This window comes from Cyrtonyx montezumae, unplaced genomic scaffold (genome assembly GCF_038088225.1).
Source record: "Cyrtonyx montezumae isolate F1298 unplaced genomic scaffold, pur_monq_1.0 scaffold_14, whole genome shotgun sequence".
Classification (NCBI taxonomy): domain Eukaryota; kingdom Metazoa; phylum Chordata; class Aves; order Galliformes; family Odontophoridae; genus Cyrtonyx; species Cyrtonyx montezumae.
Genome location: NW_027071870.1, coordinates 7,344,621 through 7,360,298, shown reverse-complemented (window position 1 = coordinate 7,360,298; position 15,678 = coordinate 7,344,621). Strand labels below are relative to the sequence as shown.

The 15,678-nt window shown below is 37.0% G+C and overlaps 1 protein-coding gene across 3 annotated transcripts in view; it reads right to left on the bottom strand.

Moving 5' to 3' along the window:
• Nucleotides 1–15,678, bottom strand: part of MLLT10 (MLLT10 histone lysine methyltransferase DOT1L cofactor) — a 108,341-nt gene that overhangs the window by 28,107 nt on the left and 64,556 nt on the right. For all 3 annotated transcript variants that reach the window (XM_065731384.1, XM_065731385.1, XM_065731386.1), the window contains one exon: nt 5,017–5,195. In XM_065731384.1, coding sequence (XP_065587456.1) covers nt 5,017–5,195 — 179 coding nt within the window. The remainder of the gene's footprint in view (nt 1–5,016; nt 5,196–15,678) is intronic.

Genomic DNA, 15,678 nt, shown 5'->3' with positions numbered 1-15,678 from the left:
ATAACTCCAAACCTATTGAAAAAATTAAGCCTTATCTCTCTCTAAAGGCTGCATCACACAAAGGAGGATAACCACCACTATATGAATGCTAAAGAAAACCCTGCTGTTTTCCTACTGCTCCTAAGGGGAGTAAAGCCAAACAGACTTCAGGGATAATGGAAGTGATTAAAGCAAACTTATTTCACTTAGAATTGCAACTGAGTAGCAGCACCTACCTTCCCAATTATCACATCTCCACCACGGAGGCTGTAGTTTACTCCATCATAATTAAATCCCGGACTAAAGTAACGAACAGCAGCTATTCAGTTTCCCTATCACTGCGCAAGTCACAAGGACTGCTGTTACAGATGCTTCTTTTCCTTCCCTCTATTAGCTGTTACTGTGGTCAAGGAAACACAGTGCATAGAGATGGGAACTTAGGGAGAAAACAAAACAAACTAAGCAGAAAGAAAAACAGCTTGAGAAAAGAAGGAAACCACTAGCAGAAACATCTTTCTCTCTGTCCTAAGAAACAGAAAATAATATTTAGGACTGTATCTGTAAAACAAGCTATTGTCATGTATGTGCAACACTGCTTGAAAAGCACCTCGCAGTTGTTGCAGTCATTAGAAGCGCAGACACCATCACATGGGAGGAAAATAAATCTAAAACCACAACTTAAATATATTGTTTCCAGCATAAAAATAAAATTCTGAAGATTTCTGCATAAGCTGCAACTACTATAATCTGAACCATGCAATACCAGCACAAGAGAGTTTATTAGCTCCAAATCTTTACAACAAAAGGCTCTGTTTTAAAGAAACCACTACATGCCCATTCTACTCCCATTGAAAATATCGGAATTGGATGACATGTTAAGTTTTTCTTAAAAGGAATACAGTTTGAGAGATTAATAATCAATGAGTGGAAGAAAACCAAGCCAAAAACCTTTGCTTCCGCTTCTGCAGTCTGATACTATATTCTGAGTGCACACAGAGCCCAGAAACAAATGGCCCCAGAGCGCTACTAGGATAATTTCCCTGATTTAGGTAATCAAAAAGAATAGACAGCTCAACCAATCTCAGTCTCTACCAAAGCAGTAAACATCTCCTTCCCTATAAAACACGTGACCTACTAAAACTAATTAAAAATTTTAAAACTGAAAGTAAATTAATCTCCCAACCACCATTTCCTGGCAAGTAGGGAACAAATGCTGCTGTACGATACCAAAAGATTCTGAGGCACCTACATCACTACTTCCAATGTAAATAAATATTCATCACTAAGAGTAACTTATCAGAAAGACCAATACAGCAGGCTGACACAGAACAATGCAACAGACCAACAACCATCTTTGCTATAATCAAGCACAAAACACAAAGAAATCCTTACGATGAAAACTGAGCACTGTGGTGCAACATAAGACTTGGTTCAACAATATTGAAATCCAAAATATGAGAAAGTGATTTTTTTCTAACAAAACGTTACTTTTCATGCAATAGTTAAAGACACGTTTCAGAGACAAAAGATGCAGTATTTAGCTGTTACCTGCTAAACAGGCAGTTCCTACCAACACCGAGAGTAACCATTCCCAGAAAACCAGAAACAAGTATGTGTATGTATACCCTTTTTGCCTGTATGCTTTCTCCTACATTTTCACAATTGTTAATTGCATTGTCATGCTAATGAAGTCTCACTAGATTATACAGCGTAATCTATCACAGTCTATGCCCATGAATTATAAAAAAGAGGAAAAGGATGCAAAAAAAAAAAAAGAAATCCATATATATGCCCACATTTCTTGCAAGCAGACCATCAACTCCCACCCGGTGAGGAACACCAGCATTTAAATTCAGTTATAGCACAGCATGGAACACAAGCTAATAATCTCTTCTGGATTTATTAGATTGGAATAAAAATTACGGGTGGCATGAAGGCAGAATAAAATGAGACAGAGAAGAAAAGGTGATTGCAATGAGGCCAGTCTTAAACAAAAAAGCACAGTGTTGGAGCCACTGTATCAGTCAACAGAATCAAAGAATTAAAATCCAGAATTAAATAACCAAACATATTTTACACTTTAAAACTGGAATTGTTTAGTTGCTGGAGGAAAAAGAGCTATTACTTTTTTGGCCTTTCCTTAGTGCTTAACATGGGCACAGTGGAGATTCAGCAGTACTGGTGTAACAGTACCACTTTCTAGTTTTATTAATATTTTGAGTAAATTTTTCCTGTACTAAATGTCTACCATGGCCTCCCAATCAAAACAACTCACCCACTTTTAAAAACTCAGTGTTTGAAAATACTTTTTCCCAAGACCTTCTCTTCAGAATTTCCTAATACCTTCACTTCAAAAAAAAAATCCATTAAGAAACAGAAAATATATGATCAAAGCCTTAGATGAGTGTACCTTAACAGCATATATTTGATGCTTTTCAGTACTATTCCAACTGCATGCCTGACCAAACAGCTCAGCAATCAAGTTTTGGCCATAGTAGCTCTCTTAACTACCAGTTAAAAAACAACTTTCTAACCAATACTTTTTACCTGCTGTAGATGCCCAAGTTTATCTCATCTTATAAACATTTTTGGTGCACCTAGGATCTTGGCTGATTTTCTTTTAATCAAAATACTACTCAGTGAATGCATTAGCACACCAGTATTTGAAGACTTTCAGGGTCAAGAAATGGTAACTGTTAATATTTACACAAGGTCTCAGTAAGCAGGCACATGGAAACCTCGTAGAACTAAGTAGGTAAACTCTCACCCTTAAAGTATAATCAGTCGTTTAAAGTAACTGCATGGTAAAATGGCTTGAATTAAGGAACAACTAGATGGTAAACCAGGTTCTCTTGACGAGTCTCTTCAAATACCTCATGAGCTGAAACTGAAAACAAAGTCCCAGAGTCCAGGCAAAACAAAGACACCTTAGGGGCAGTTTTCATGATCCAGCGTGAAATAAAAATACCTGCAGTGGGAAGATCTGCTTGGTATTTTCAAGTCTTTTAAGTTGGTAAACTGCATACAGGCTTTGTCCAATTGTTTTTTCAATCCATTTATCCTCCATCAGAGTTTAACAAATAGAAAACAATAGTGTATCACCTGTGTTAATTTAGCCATCTCATGTCAGCTTTGACTTTACAGACCTTTAGCTTATCCCATACAAGAGACTCTTTTTCAAGCCAGAAGCTCTAAATTTACTCGTTCCTTAAAGAGATGCTGTTTCTTGCCACTGCTCATTACTGATGTTCTTCTGTAACTCTTACAGATTTGCTATATCTGTTTCGAATAGTGATTGTTTTCCTTTTAATGTGAATTTCATTTGTCCTCTTACCACCTTGTCAACAAAGGCTGGTGAGGTCTTCCAGCAGTTTTGACAGGTGATCCTCATAATAGCTCACTGCATCACCTACTATAATCAGTAAACATGGCCTCTGTTCCTCCTTTTTTTCCCACATCATTTATGAATACACTGAACTGTACAAAAGGCCATAATGCTGACTGTTCCAAGATTCCAAAGGAAAACCTCATCACTGTGAGAGCAGAGCATATATACCTTATTTTGTGTATGCGTGTGTTGGGGTTTTTTTGGTTGTTTTTTTGTTTTGTTTTTTTAATATATTTTAATCAGCTACTAAACTATGACACAACCTCTTCCCTTTTCTCCTGTCTGCTTAATTGAAGGGACCTCACTGAGTTATTTTATGTAATACGCTAAGGAAAGGGGGGGAGAAGGAAAAAAAGAAAAAAAAGAAGAAAAACCAGTCAGTTGTTCCTTCCCCTCCAAAAAAGACACAAAGGTTGCCAAAGATACTGCATGTTTAAATTTATTCCCTTAAAATGGTTTCTCTCAATTTCTGCAGAGATGTCACCCAATTTTGGTTCCAAAAGTTCTGATTCAGAAATTGCACTGACACGCTGGGAATATACAAGGCTTGTGTCTTTAGAACATGAATCCAGAACAATTACTTTAAAATATGAACTACCACCTCTACCAACAGTGTTATGTGATACTGAAACATATTCTACACTGGTCTGCATGCAGCATTACTGCTATACACTTATTATGCACATCTTCACATCCATGTGCTGCATGCAAATCCATACACAAGTATTAAGCTTGACTTTAATTTTTCAGTTTTTATTCACTATCTTAAATCACTGCAGACTCTACAAACTTAAGAATTGGTGCCTTATATGCACACACACAAAGCTGCATTTGATGCATTAGTTGTAAAACAGATCCTCAACAGAGAAAGAAAAATACAAAAAATTGAAGTGCAAAAACATTATGCCCTTTGGACTGACTTTAATCATGCTGGCTCTTTACAACTATAGCTTCATAGTCCATGGTGTTGATAAATATAATCTTGCCCAACTTCAATTCATATAAAATGCTACCATAACTTTTCTGGTTCATTACTATGACCACACTGTGATTCCTTCTGCACTCTTCCAGTGAATCACATATCCCTTCACCTCTAACTACACGTCTTCATTTGTATAATCTTTCAAACATAAAGCTATAGCATGTCTGTCAACTCTGCAATCAAGATGTCAGCCTTGTCCTCCTGTTGGCCTAGGCAGGCTTTAGTTATCCATCTGCTACATTTCCCAAACAAACCCATATTCTTTAACTGATACCACCACATTTAGATGCAACATCCAAAATCTGCACTCCATTTTCTTTTAAATTCTTTTTTACTGTTCTGATAACAGACATTGGTTAGAGCACTGATGAACTAGCAGCATTTATGCTATCAGTTGCAATATAAACGGTATTATTATGTACTTTCACAGACTTTATTTCTCTCTTTTTTTTTTCTTTTTTTTTTCCTTTTTTTTTTTTTAAGATCTCCATACTCTACAGAGACTGGACTATGAAATGATGTGGGGAAACTTTAGCCACTACAATGTTTGCACAACAAATACAATGTTTATTAACCTACTTTCCAAATAAATGATCGTTTCTTGTAACACTGAAAATAAGCGGGTCAGTAACATTGCTTGCTATCTTAAACTCTTGTGATAGTTTACCTGAGTTGCAGCAACAACAGTAGTTATAGAAGGCGCAGTTGAAGGTGATAGAGCTCCCACTTGCTGCAAGTGGCCTGAAGCCTGCTGAGGTAAATGAGAACTGGAAACGGGAGTGCTAGATCCTGAGCCAGATACTGCATTTGGAAATGATACTGCTACATCATTGCTGCTAAAAATACCTGAAAAAAATTACAAAAATGATTACATGCATCTCTCTCCCCCCTCCCTGTTTTCTAGTAACCGTGTAAATACGCAGTAGAAAAATTAACAAGACAAACAAGTTTACTTAATATATAATGCAGATAGTTCCAGAGTTGAATTTCTAACCATGCTGATTGATAACAGTGCTTTCATCATGTGACGTTCTGCAATTCAGGGAACACAGACTGCCTCCATTCTACGTTTTACAAAGATAATGCACATAAAATATTTGTTCTAAGAACTACACTCAAATATTTAAGTAGTTTTTTTTTTTTTTGCTAAAATACCTGCCTTCAAATTAGTCTGCTATCTGACAGTACTGTTCCAAAGAATACTGTTGAAGTTATTGAAGTAGATAAGGAATATTCAGCTGATCATACACGATTTGAATACAAAAATACTTGGAATTCAAAGTAACATTTCTGAATGACATACATTTGTTCAAAAAAATAATTTTGACAACTATGAATTTCTTGTGTATTTTCAGAAAAAAATGACAGCAAATCTGAGGACCACGTCCTCAGATTTGCTGGTAGAACTGGTGGTATTTTGTTTACTCACAAACTAGAACTCCATCTGCGATCTAGGAATGGTTGACTAGCATTTCTGCCAGAGCAGCCAGCAAGTAAATGACTGAACATTTTAACATTAGTCAGAATTGTACACAACTTTAAGAGTTCACACCCCTCAGTGAAGCCATTACTTCTGTTCATCTACATGCAGGGTAAAGTTCATTATATAGATTGGGGAAAGAACCCTACTGACCAGAAGCCCAGGACAAGAAGTAGTACCTGTCTATGAAACTGTTAGGCTCCACGTGCATTAGATAAGTGAGCTGTCAGCTGGCCAAGGAATATCAAGCATGGTAGCACTGAACGGCAGTTAGAGGAAGAGTGCCACAGGGAGTAAACAGAAGTAGAATGAACATGGTTAGATCAAAAAAAGCAACAGAAGTGAAATGCCAGTTAGAAGGCAAAGGGTGGAGCAGCTTGTCACTCAACAAATAATGATCTGAAGAAGGCAGTGATAAGACACGCAATATTAAAAAAAACACTTGCCACCCAGCATTCCTTCTGAGCCCCAACATCTGGGGAGACTAATATCACCCAAACCCATACATGCTGTGCAAACACCAATGCATCTTGAATTTCCTGCCTGTATGAGCCACCAAAAAAACTGAAGAGAAAGTAGCCTAGCAGGGAAAGGAGAGATGAAAAACAGCCAGACACATGCTGACAGCATTAGTTCCCCTGTCTAAGCTAGGCTAGGTAAAAGCTTGCAATCTTCTCAACCTCTTCATGGCACAATTTCATACCTGCTCTACTTTTCTGCCGATCTTCATAAGCTTTTCTTCTCCCATTCAGCATACTTTTCATGGTCATCTTTCCCTTTTTTTTTTTGTCAACATTCCCCTATTCTATAATTATGGCACTACTAGCAGTTAAGATCCTGACGCATTCACATTGTTACAACCATTCTCCAACTGAATATGCCTCATCAAACTCACAGACAGTAAATTCTGTGGATCCTGCTCATGGTTCGTCCCTACACCCTACACAATGAGCATGGTTAACAAACAGTCTTGTTACTGAGCCTGTTCTCAAATGCAACATCAGCCACCACAGAAGCTAGAATATAATCCAGGTCCTCAGAAGAATTTTAGGATCTGTTGTAAGTCAATTTTAAATTAACAAAAATGAGGAGATCCTCTCCCCTCCACATTTTGAAAGTATCCTTAAAACAATTAAAGCCACAACATTTACTGAGAATGATGAGATTCTCCCAAAAACTAAACAGCTTTGTGAATTTAAAACTTAAAAATACAGAAATATCACAACACAGATCATATCACAAAAGTTAGTCACTACAAATGCTACAGGTCTCGTAAAGCATCAATGATCACAAGTAAAGAAAACTAAATACTTGGAGAAAGTCAAATTGTAAAAAAAACTCATTTTTTGCCAGAAGGGTAAAAAAAACATACAGACTTTAAAACATACTATCTTAAAATGCTTCTTCATTTTCAGAAGATTTTTAATAAGTGCAGAGCTTCCACTGCTTCTATTTTAATTGTAAGGTTTATTCTTCCTCTTTAAAATGAACTGCTGGTATTCCAGCAGACAGTTGTAAAACCATGGGCATCAAACTACTTCAAAAAGACAGTAAACTAGTTTGCCAATGAAACGAGGTAAGCTTTCTCCTTTGTTTTGTTTTTTTTTCCCATTATTACTGCTTTGTTCATTTCTTTTTGAACACTTGCTACTTCTTGCTGTTGCAAAATACCAGAAAATTCCATGCGTCCAGATACTCTGGGCAAAATACTTCCATTTAGCAGTACCTTAGGTAATACACAAAGTCAGCACACGCTCTGGAAGCAGTCATGCAATCAAGACTTCGTGCAGGCACTCAAACAACAACTGAATAAGGCACACACAAATAAATCCTTGATTTTTGCATCATTTCAAAAATACCTGTTTAAAAACTAAGTGCTTATCATAAAATCAGGAAAGCACACATTCAAAATATCTCAAGTCTATTAAGTTGTCCTTTCGTTCTCTGAAGGGAGAAAAATCGCTCTGAATCTATAAGGAATAATAACTGAAAATAAACCAAAGTTGTAAGTGCCAAACAAACCATTCACCTTGCAGTCCTTCTCATACTATTGAAAAGTTAAACAGCTGTAACTTGTGACAAATGGAGCACTGTGTCATTTGCCAGAGGCATAAACACCATTATTAAACCCAATCTTCAGTGTCTTAAACAGTACCCAATTCTTCAACTACATGTGGACATGTAGCACCATCCAGGCATAGCCTGACTATGCTTACCATAGCTGACACATGCAAAGCATGATTTCAGGTTCTGAGAGATTAAATGCACGTGTAGCCTGCATTGCTGGAGCAAAATGCTTAACAGAAAGGCAACTGGCAAACAAAACAAAACAAAACCATCTCTGAACAAGAAATAACTGCCTGCTTAGCACGGAAGTACATTAATATAGGGCAGGGAACAGATTATCAGATTATGCAGATTGGGAAAAGCTGCAACCGTTTTGCTGACAATCAATGATGAAACAGATAATAAAGAAAATAAAAGAACATCAAGATTAGTGAGAACTAGCTGTGCAGCAACACGCACCAAGTGGCACACAGAGCTATTTTAACGGTCTTATTAAAAGCCTCAAAAAAGTAGTTCCATAAGCAGAAGAATTAACAAATCAGATGAATTTTTCACTTTTAACAGCGCTGCCTCAATAAACTACATTTTCCCATCACAACCCCTGTAGCTGAAGTTGGACTTCAGTGTGACAGTTCCTTTCAGGTAACTACTCTATTTATCTGCAGCATCTACCACAGGTTGTTGCTCTCAGTATTTTGCAAAAGCTTAAGAAATAACATATAGCCAAAGAGCTTTTTTAAAAATGTAAATTTTTAAGTTTATAGAAGTCGCACAGAACCTAAGATTTGTCCTCCTACTTGGGAAAAGTGGGGGAAGAGGGAATAAACTTCAGTCATGCAGCAAAGCTCACATGAATCAAAGAAAAAATTGCATTTTAAGAACAAAAACTCCTTCACAAAAAAAGAAAGCCACATACATTTCCTGTGATCATCTCAAGAAATCAACCCTAAAGCCACAATTTTCCTCACAGAGCAAAATGGCAAAATGAAAGTGCCCTTTAATGACATTGTCTGTTGAGTAGTAGCCAAATTTTATTTATTTTAAACAAGCAAGAACATGCTCTAATAGAACGTTAACTGTGGGAGAATTATCACCTAGGTCATTAATTTGCAATATGGATGAAATATAAGTTTAACTGCACCTAATGTTAAACACAAGCAAATAAAAACCAGTTACTGTGACCAACAGCAGTCGCATGCAGAAAGGCTTAAGAAAGGTAGGTATGAAGTAAGATTCCTTTGCATAATCTCCCAGCAGTTAGAACCCTGTGATTTAGGGATTCTGAGCTTGAGGCATGTAGCCTTGGGTTTGCTTCCAGCTCTGTCCCAATGAATTCCTTGCAACCTTCTCTGAACCAATGCAAATTCCCACAGCGTGTCCTGTGGCAAAGCTGTACCACAGAGAGACTGCATGTCTGGGGAGAGGGACGCCAACAACACGGTGCTACCAGTAACTGTGCAGAGGAGTCATTCTGGCAGGAGAATTTTCACAGGTAAGAAATATTAAGTTTGAAGGAGCTGCAAGAATTGAAGTTAATTTGGGGAAATGGGTCCCAACACAGGAATAGGTTGTGAGGAGTGGAGAGAACTTAAATGTAACAGCAGAAAAAGTGGAGGCATGCCTGCTGGCACATAGGTAACAATTACCTTTGCAGAGAGTTTTGAAATCTTTAAGAAATTCCAAGGTAACTTCTCCCTTTCCCTCAACAAATAGGTTAGAGTATGTCGTTCTGATTCGTGCTTCTAGCTGGCACCATACACACATTTGGGACGCGTGCAAGAAACATCAGTGCCCAGCAAGAAGTGCATCATTCCTGTCTCATCTCTCCAAAGCCACCCAGAATTACTAGCTGAATGGATTTTCCTAAATTCTCAGCCCCTGTAACATTGCCTTTTCACTTTGTCCTTTGGTTTCTTACTGTGCAGACTCCTTTTACTCTGACTAGAGGTGCATGGTCTTCTCTCCACCACATGACTGGAACAGCCCGTTTGCACAGACAGGCTGCGATACCAAAGCCTATCCCGTTAGTCTTATCACATGACAGACTCACTGAGCCCTTCCAGTGCCCCAGGAATACGTTCTAGGGCTGAGCTAAAAGTCACTTAGAAACAGGGTCGTCTTGGTTCCTAAGTTCCAGGTGCCATCAGGTTCAATATATTATATTACATGAACACATCCTAAAACAAAGAGCAAAATTCTGCGATAATATGGTGATTACTAATTTTGGGGTAGTGTTGGCTTGGCCATTATTCTTCCACACAAACATGTTTAAAAGTTAATAGCACAACTCACACAATTTTTTTTCCCCTATTCACTTTTGCACTGTGATATCTATACTAAAATTAACCCCAGTGAAAGCATTAGCAGGGATCACTCTAAAGAAGAGTTTCCTAATTATTTACTTGTTTTGTAATCATGAACCTCTAGGTGTTCTGATTTTCCAGAATGAATCTTTGAGATGCTTTGTAACAGTCCGCTTAAGGTTCACATTAATTCAGCTTTATAGAGAATAAGGCACATTAAAAATGTAATTTTTATTCTAGTATGATTCAACTCTAGTATGATTCAATACAGAAAAGACCTGAATTTCCAAGTGTGTAAAAGCAGTTAAAGATCTTTGCAAGAAAAAAACCAAAACAGATATAGAAGAACAACTGAAAAAATCTTTGTTTCCTTTTATCACAGTAATCCAAAACATACAAGTTTAAGTTACTCTAATACAGCATATACTAGTAGTACTAGCTCCACAAAATGAGTATTCCCAAGCAAGATCATGACGTTTGTGATCTAACTTGAGAGGGAACCCGAGGAAGAACTTAACATGTTAGCTTAAGATTCCTGAGAACCTTCCATAGCTTCAGAACCAGTCTGACTGCAATCTACCTTAGCACTGGAACACTGAATCAATGGAAACACTATATTCCTCGTCACTATTATATAGAGTATTTAATTCCTTTAAATACTACTGCTTACAGTAGAAACTCTTCAGGTGCAATCTGTCTTATTAAAAAATATATCATATTCTATATATTAAATTTGCCAGCATTTATGCTGTGCAGAACTGAAAACTTCCTTTGCAAATACAGTCTTCTAAAGCTGGTCACAGTACTGGAAGTGGCTTGATTGCTGCCTGTTCCGTGCTACAACAGCCTACACTGTGACTCAAAAAACAGCGTAAGATGGAATAAAAAAGGAAGAGGAATAAGAAATAAAACAGAGAGCAGACAGAACAAGTAAGGACAAAAGTAGCCAGAGAAAGCCTACAACTAACCATTACAATTTACAGCTAGCTCTAACATGAAATTACAACTGTCAGGTCATCACTCCCCATAGTCTTTAGTATGCTCTAAAATCCCCAACAGACACGTATGCCTGCATTACCTCCTGCTTTCCAGTGATAAAAGATGATGCAGAATAGATAAGACTTCAAGGTCAAGTAAAAAAGTTTGACTACCCAGAGTAAGACAAAGCATGAAGTTATCACACAGAGAACAGCACTGCAATCTTAAAATCTCTCAACTGAATTTTCCAGTGATCTTTTTAAAACAACATATATATATATGTATATATATATATATATATAAAAGAATCAATATTAACCAAAACCAACAATCAAAGAACTATCTCTTGCTGGAAAAAGTGCATCGCACCACTTCTGCCTTCACGTATCCTGACCTCCCCTCTACTAAGACAGGTATTTTTATTGGAAGACACAGCCTGCATGACTCTATTTTCTATTCCTCCTTTTTAACTGACACTTTCAAACGTGTTCCAGCCTTTTGCTATTATCTTTCTTCCTTCACTCTTGGTCAGCACTGAATTCAACTCATTGATTTCAACCATCACCTTTATATTAAGCATAGCTATCAAATGAACCTCTCTGTTTCAAACTTGCATTTGTCTCCACTTTCCTTTTTGTCTGTATTACCAAGATTTCTGCCTACCTTCATTGCTCTCATTCCTATACACACTTCTGCCAAAACAAGAATATGCAAAAACATTCCTCTGGAATGAGGCTGGAGGAGGAAGGTAGTAAGCACCTTTAAAATATTACTCAGAGAAACATGGGAAGGAAAATAGCACGCATACATGCACACCTCCATGCACACCGGGCAGATTAGACAAAAAACCCTATCCTGCTCCAAAACAAACATGTAGGTAACATTACTCTGTCGCACAACCCATTCCTACAAAGCACTGTTACTTCTTGACAAGAAAGTATACAATATTAAGTAACCACTTCCCTCTGTGCTGCTTGAACTTCTGCACTGGTGCTAGAATACACAATCAGTTTTTAAAAATATTGCAATGTGGAAAGAAGTAATGATAAATGGTTTTCCTCTTTTTTTTTTTTATTCTGCACTTCATTGTGAACCTATACCTCTTCAACATTAAACAGCAAAAAAGCTCTGCTTACAAAACAGCAGAAACTCACCAAGTCCAAATTCAGCACACTTTCTCAGATACCCTTCAGATGTTTTATTTTTGTTCAGAAAAATGGTGAGCTTGCTTTCCTTCATCTCAAAGCTGGTTCAGAGCACTGTACACCTGGGAGAGTGAGAGGGAAACCCTATATCAAAAGGGAAAAAGCTAAACCTGTTTTACTAAAGAAAAGCAAATCTAGAGAAATTTCAGCATTTCTCATTACACGTAGACTACAATTTATTTATTTCTTTATTCTTAAAAAGACCTACCACTACAGACATCTGCCTCACATGAAGTTCATGCCTCCAGTATGAAAAGCAGAAGCCCTACACAATCTTACTGAATGTTAGCTTAAGATGTGAGGAATTTCAACAGGCGAAGTTTAAAGTTCGTTTGGATACGCTGCATTCCACACTCATAGAATTTACAATGAGTACAATGCTGCTTTTCCCACACACACACACCCCAATAAGAAAATAATTCTATATGGCTGATATCAATTGGAAAAAAAAAAAAACCAAAAAAACAAACTCTGAAGTTCATTACTAGCTTGTCTGATACCACTTAATACAACACAGAAATAATCTTGATCACCTTCAAGACTATCCTCACACAATCATTTTAACTGTAAATACCCCACTTAATCTTTCAGTAACTTGTGAATACAGCTATGATTGTTTCCGATATATGAATGAAAGCCTTGAAAAAGTAAATTTAATAAGATATATTTGATTTCCACAAGCAATGAGTGAATACACAACTAGGGACATAAAGATAATACTGAATACTAGAGGGAGAGAGGGAAACTGCAATCAGATACATTAAAGATTCAATATTGCCCCCTCTGAAAGTGATCGTACTGCTACCAGCGACACAAATGGAAGCACTGGGCTGTCAGAACAAAGAATGGACAAAACAAGGATACCTTCACATGCATTACTTGTAGTAATTTAAGTAGTCAGGAAGGTAAGTGAGAGAATTCCTGAGGCAGATACCACTATAACACACCTATGAATGGAGCACAGAAGAAGAACTAAAAACACTATTCACAAAATTAAAGAAAAGAATCTTAGAACCAGAATAAAACTGTTATCATTTTACTGCGCACACACAAAAAGATCATAAAAAGGGAACTGAGGAACTATTGACCTATCAGGCTCCTGCAGACAATCTACAAAGTTTTCACTCAAGTACTGAACAATTGACTCACTGCAGACCTGTATTTCACCCAATCAATAGAATATGCAGACCTTCAATCAGGATTTTCTACAAAAGGCTACCCTTTGGGATAAATGAACCTCTGAAAAAGATTCTAATATAACTTACCATTATGTATGGTATTCATCAACTTCGAGAAAGCTTTTGAGTTAGGAGAAAAAGGGCTTCATGTTAAGATCATGTTTAACAGACACACAAAAGAATATATGTATAGACAGGAATTTCAGTGAACAATAATATACCTGAATACATCTTTCTTGTATTAGAGCTCTGATCATTTACAGTAGCTCAAATTGTAAAACGGATTTATTTCTACCCACTATAATTTTTTACTCGTATTTCCTTTGTAAGTGTTTGTTAGCTTTTAAATGTCTGGTATAATAAGAACGTTCCAGCACGTGCCAATTAGCTGCATTCTAAAGCTACCATTACAAATAAAAAGTCAAATACTTCCTAGTGACATTCAGTCTCCCCAGCAAAAGACTGATTTTAATTTCACTGTCTACAACAAATTTGGAAAGTTAAACAATGCTGACATGCTAATTTTAATCACGAGGCGTCCTTCTGCTTCACTGATATACTGCGTGCAGCTCTGCAATCGCCAAGCCCAACACTCAACAGCCGTCTCTCCCGGACTTGTGGAGGTCACTGAGGAAGAGCTCAGATAAACAGAGAGGAAGAACTCCAACCAGTGGCAAACCAAAAAAGAGGCACACATGACTTTTCTTCAAGAGCTTTTCTTTTTTTGCCACCTAGGGAATGCAGGTCTCTGCCCATGAAGTGCCTATGAACACACTCATACCCTCTGCCAGTGGTCGCTGCAGTTCAGCCTAAGTGGTAATCCAGCACTTGGGTGCCCAGTTACAAATGATGGCTGCTGTGCTGATGGCACACCTCTATCACTTACACCACCATTTTATTGATACTCAAGAATAACGACCTCACGACTAAAAAATCATTTCATTTTCCATTTACTGCTTCACTCTTTCCACACCATTAATGAAAACAGCGCTCGGCACATACATCAGTTTAGACAAGATGACAGAACGTAGTGAACATCTCCGCAACGTTTCCGTGGGAGAACTTTGTAGCTGCACCAGTCCCTGCAGTCTGACAATTAGAAATGTTCATCATCTAACAGGGTGACTGACTTTCACAACTTTTATTCTTCTTTATTCTCCCCACAACAACTTTAAAATAATAATACTAACTGAAATAAAGTCAATTTTAACTTTTGGCACAGCTTCAAGAAAACCATAACACTAAGTTATGATTTTGAAAGTCATTAAAAAAAAAATCATGGCTGTTTACACACTGCCTAATTTTGAATAACTAGACAAAGGCACTTCTATGTAAAAAAAAAAAGTAAGTTTAGAAAATTTCCCTGTACCTAGAGTTACTCAAAGAAAATAGCAATACCATCAATAAATAGCAAAAAAAAGTAATTGCCACATCAATATTACAGACTTAAATATAATAGTTAAATATAATAGTTTAAAAAAATTAGTTTTGTAATAGAGAAAAAAACACAACAGACAAAATCCCGATTCTGTATGTTTTTGAAAACTGATGAAACTGATAAAAATGAAATAATTTTAATCAACCCTGTCAACAGTCTTCAGAGAGCTAGTGATACTGTACAACATACTTTAAAATGAAAACTATTGCTTTAACATGACCAAAAAACATCTATTACAAAAATACATAGAGCTAATATGGCTTTAGTGTGTTCATATAAATTAAATTATTAGGTCTAATTCTGCCTCAGGTGTAGAGGACATGATGCAACTGCTGCCTGCTACCCTTACAAGCTGAATCATTTCACCCACACTTACTCTGCAAAGCCTTTATTTGATTACAATGCCATCAATTTGTTCCAGTTATGCTCGATCTTTCTGTACTAAGGAAATCCTCTTTCAAATTTAAAGAGATAGGGTTTTTTTAAGTACTATTTTTCTTACTCAAGGACACTCTGGATAGCCTGAAGCTATACTTCTGGGTTTTGTTTCTCTAAAACTATACAGCATAGGGTCTACCAAACTGTCATATGCATCGTGTTCCCGAACATCACTCAGACCTTTCTGAGAGTTTCCAAGGAGAATGTACTAGATATGCCCCAGTGAATAATTTACTACTACA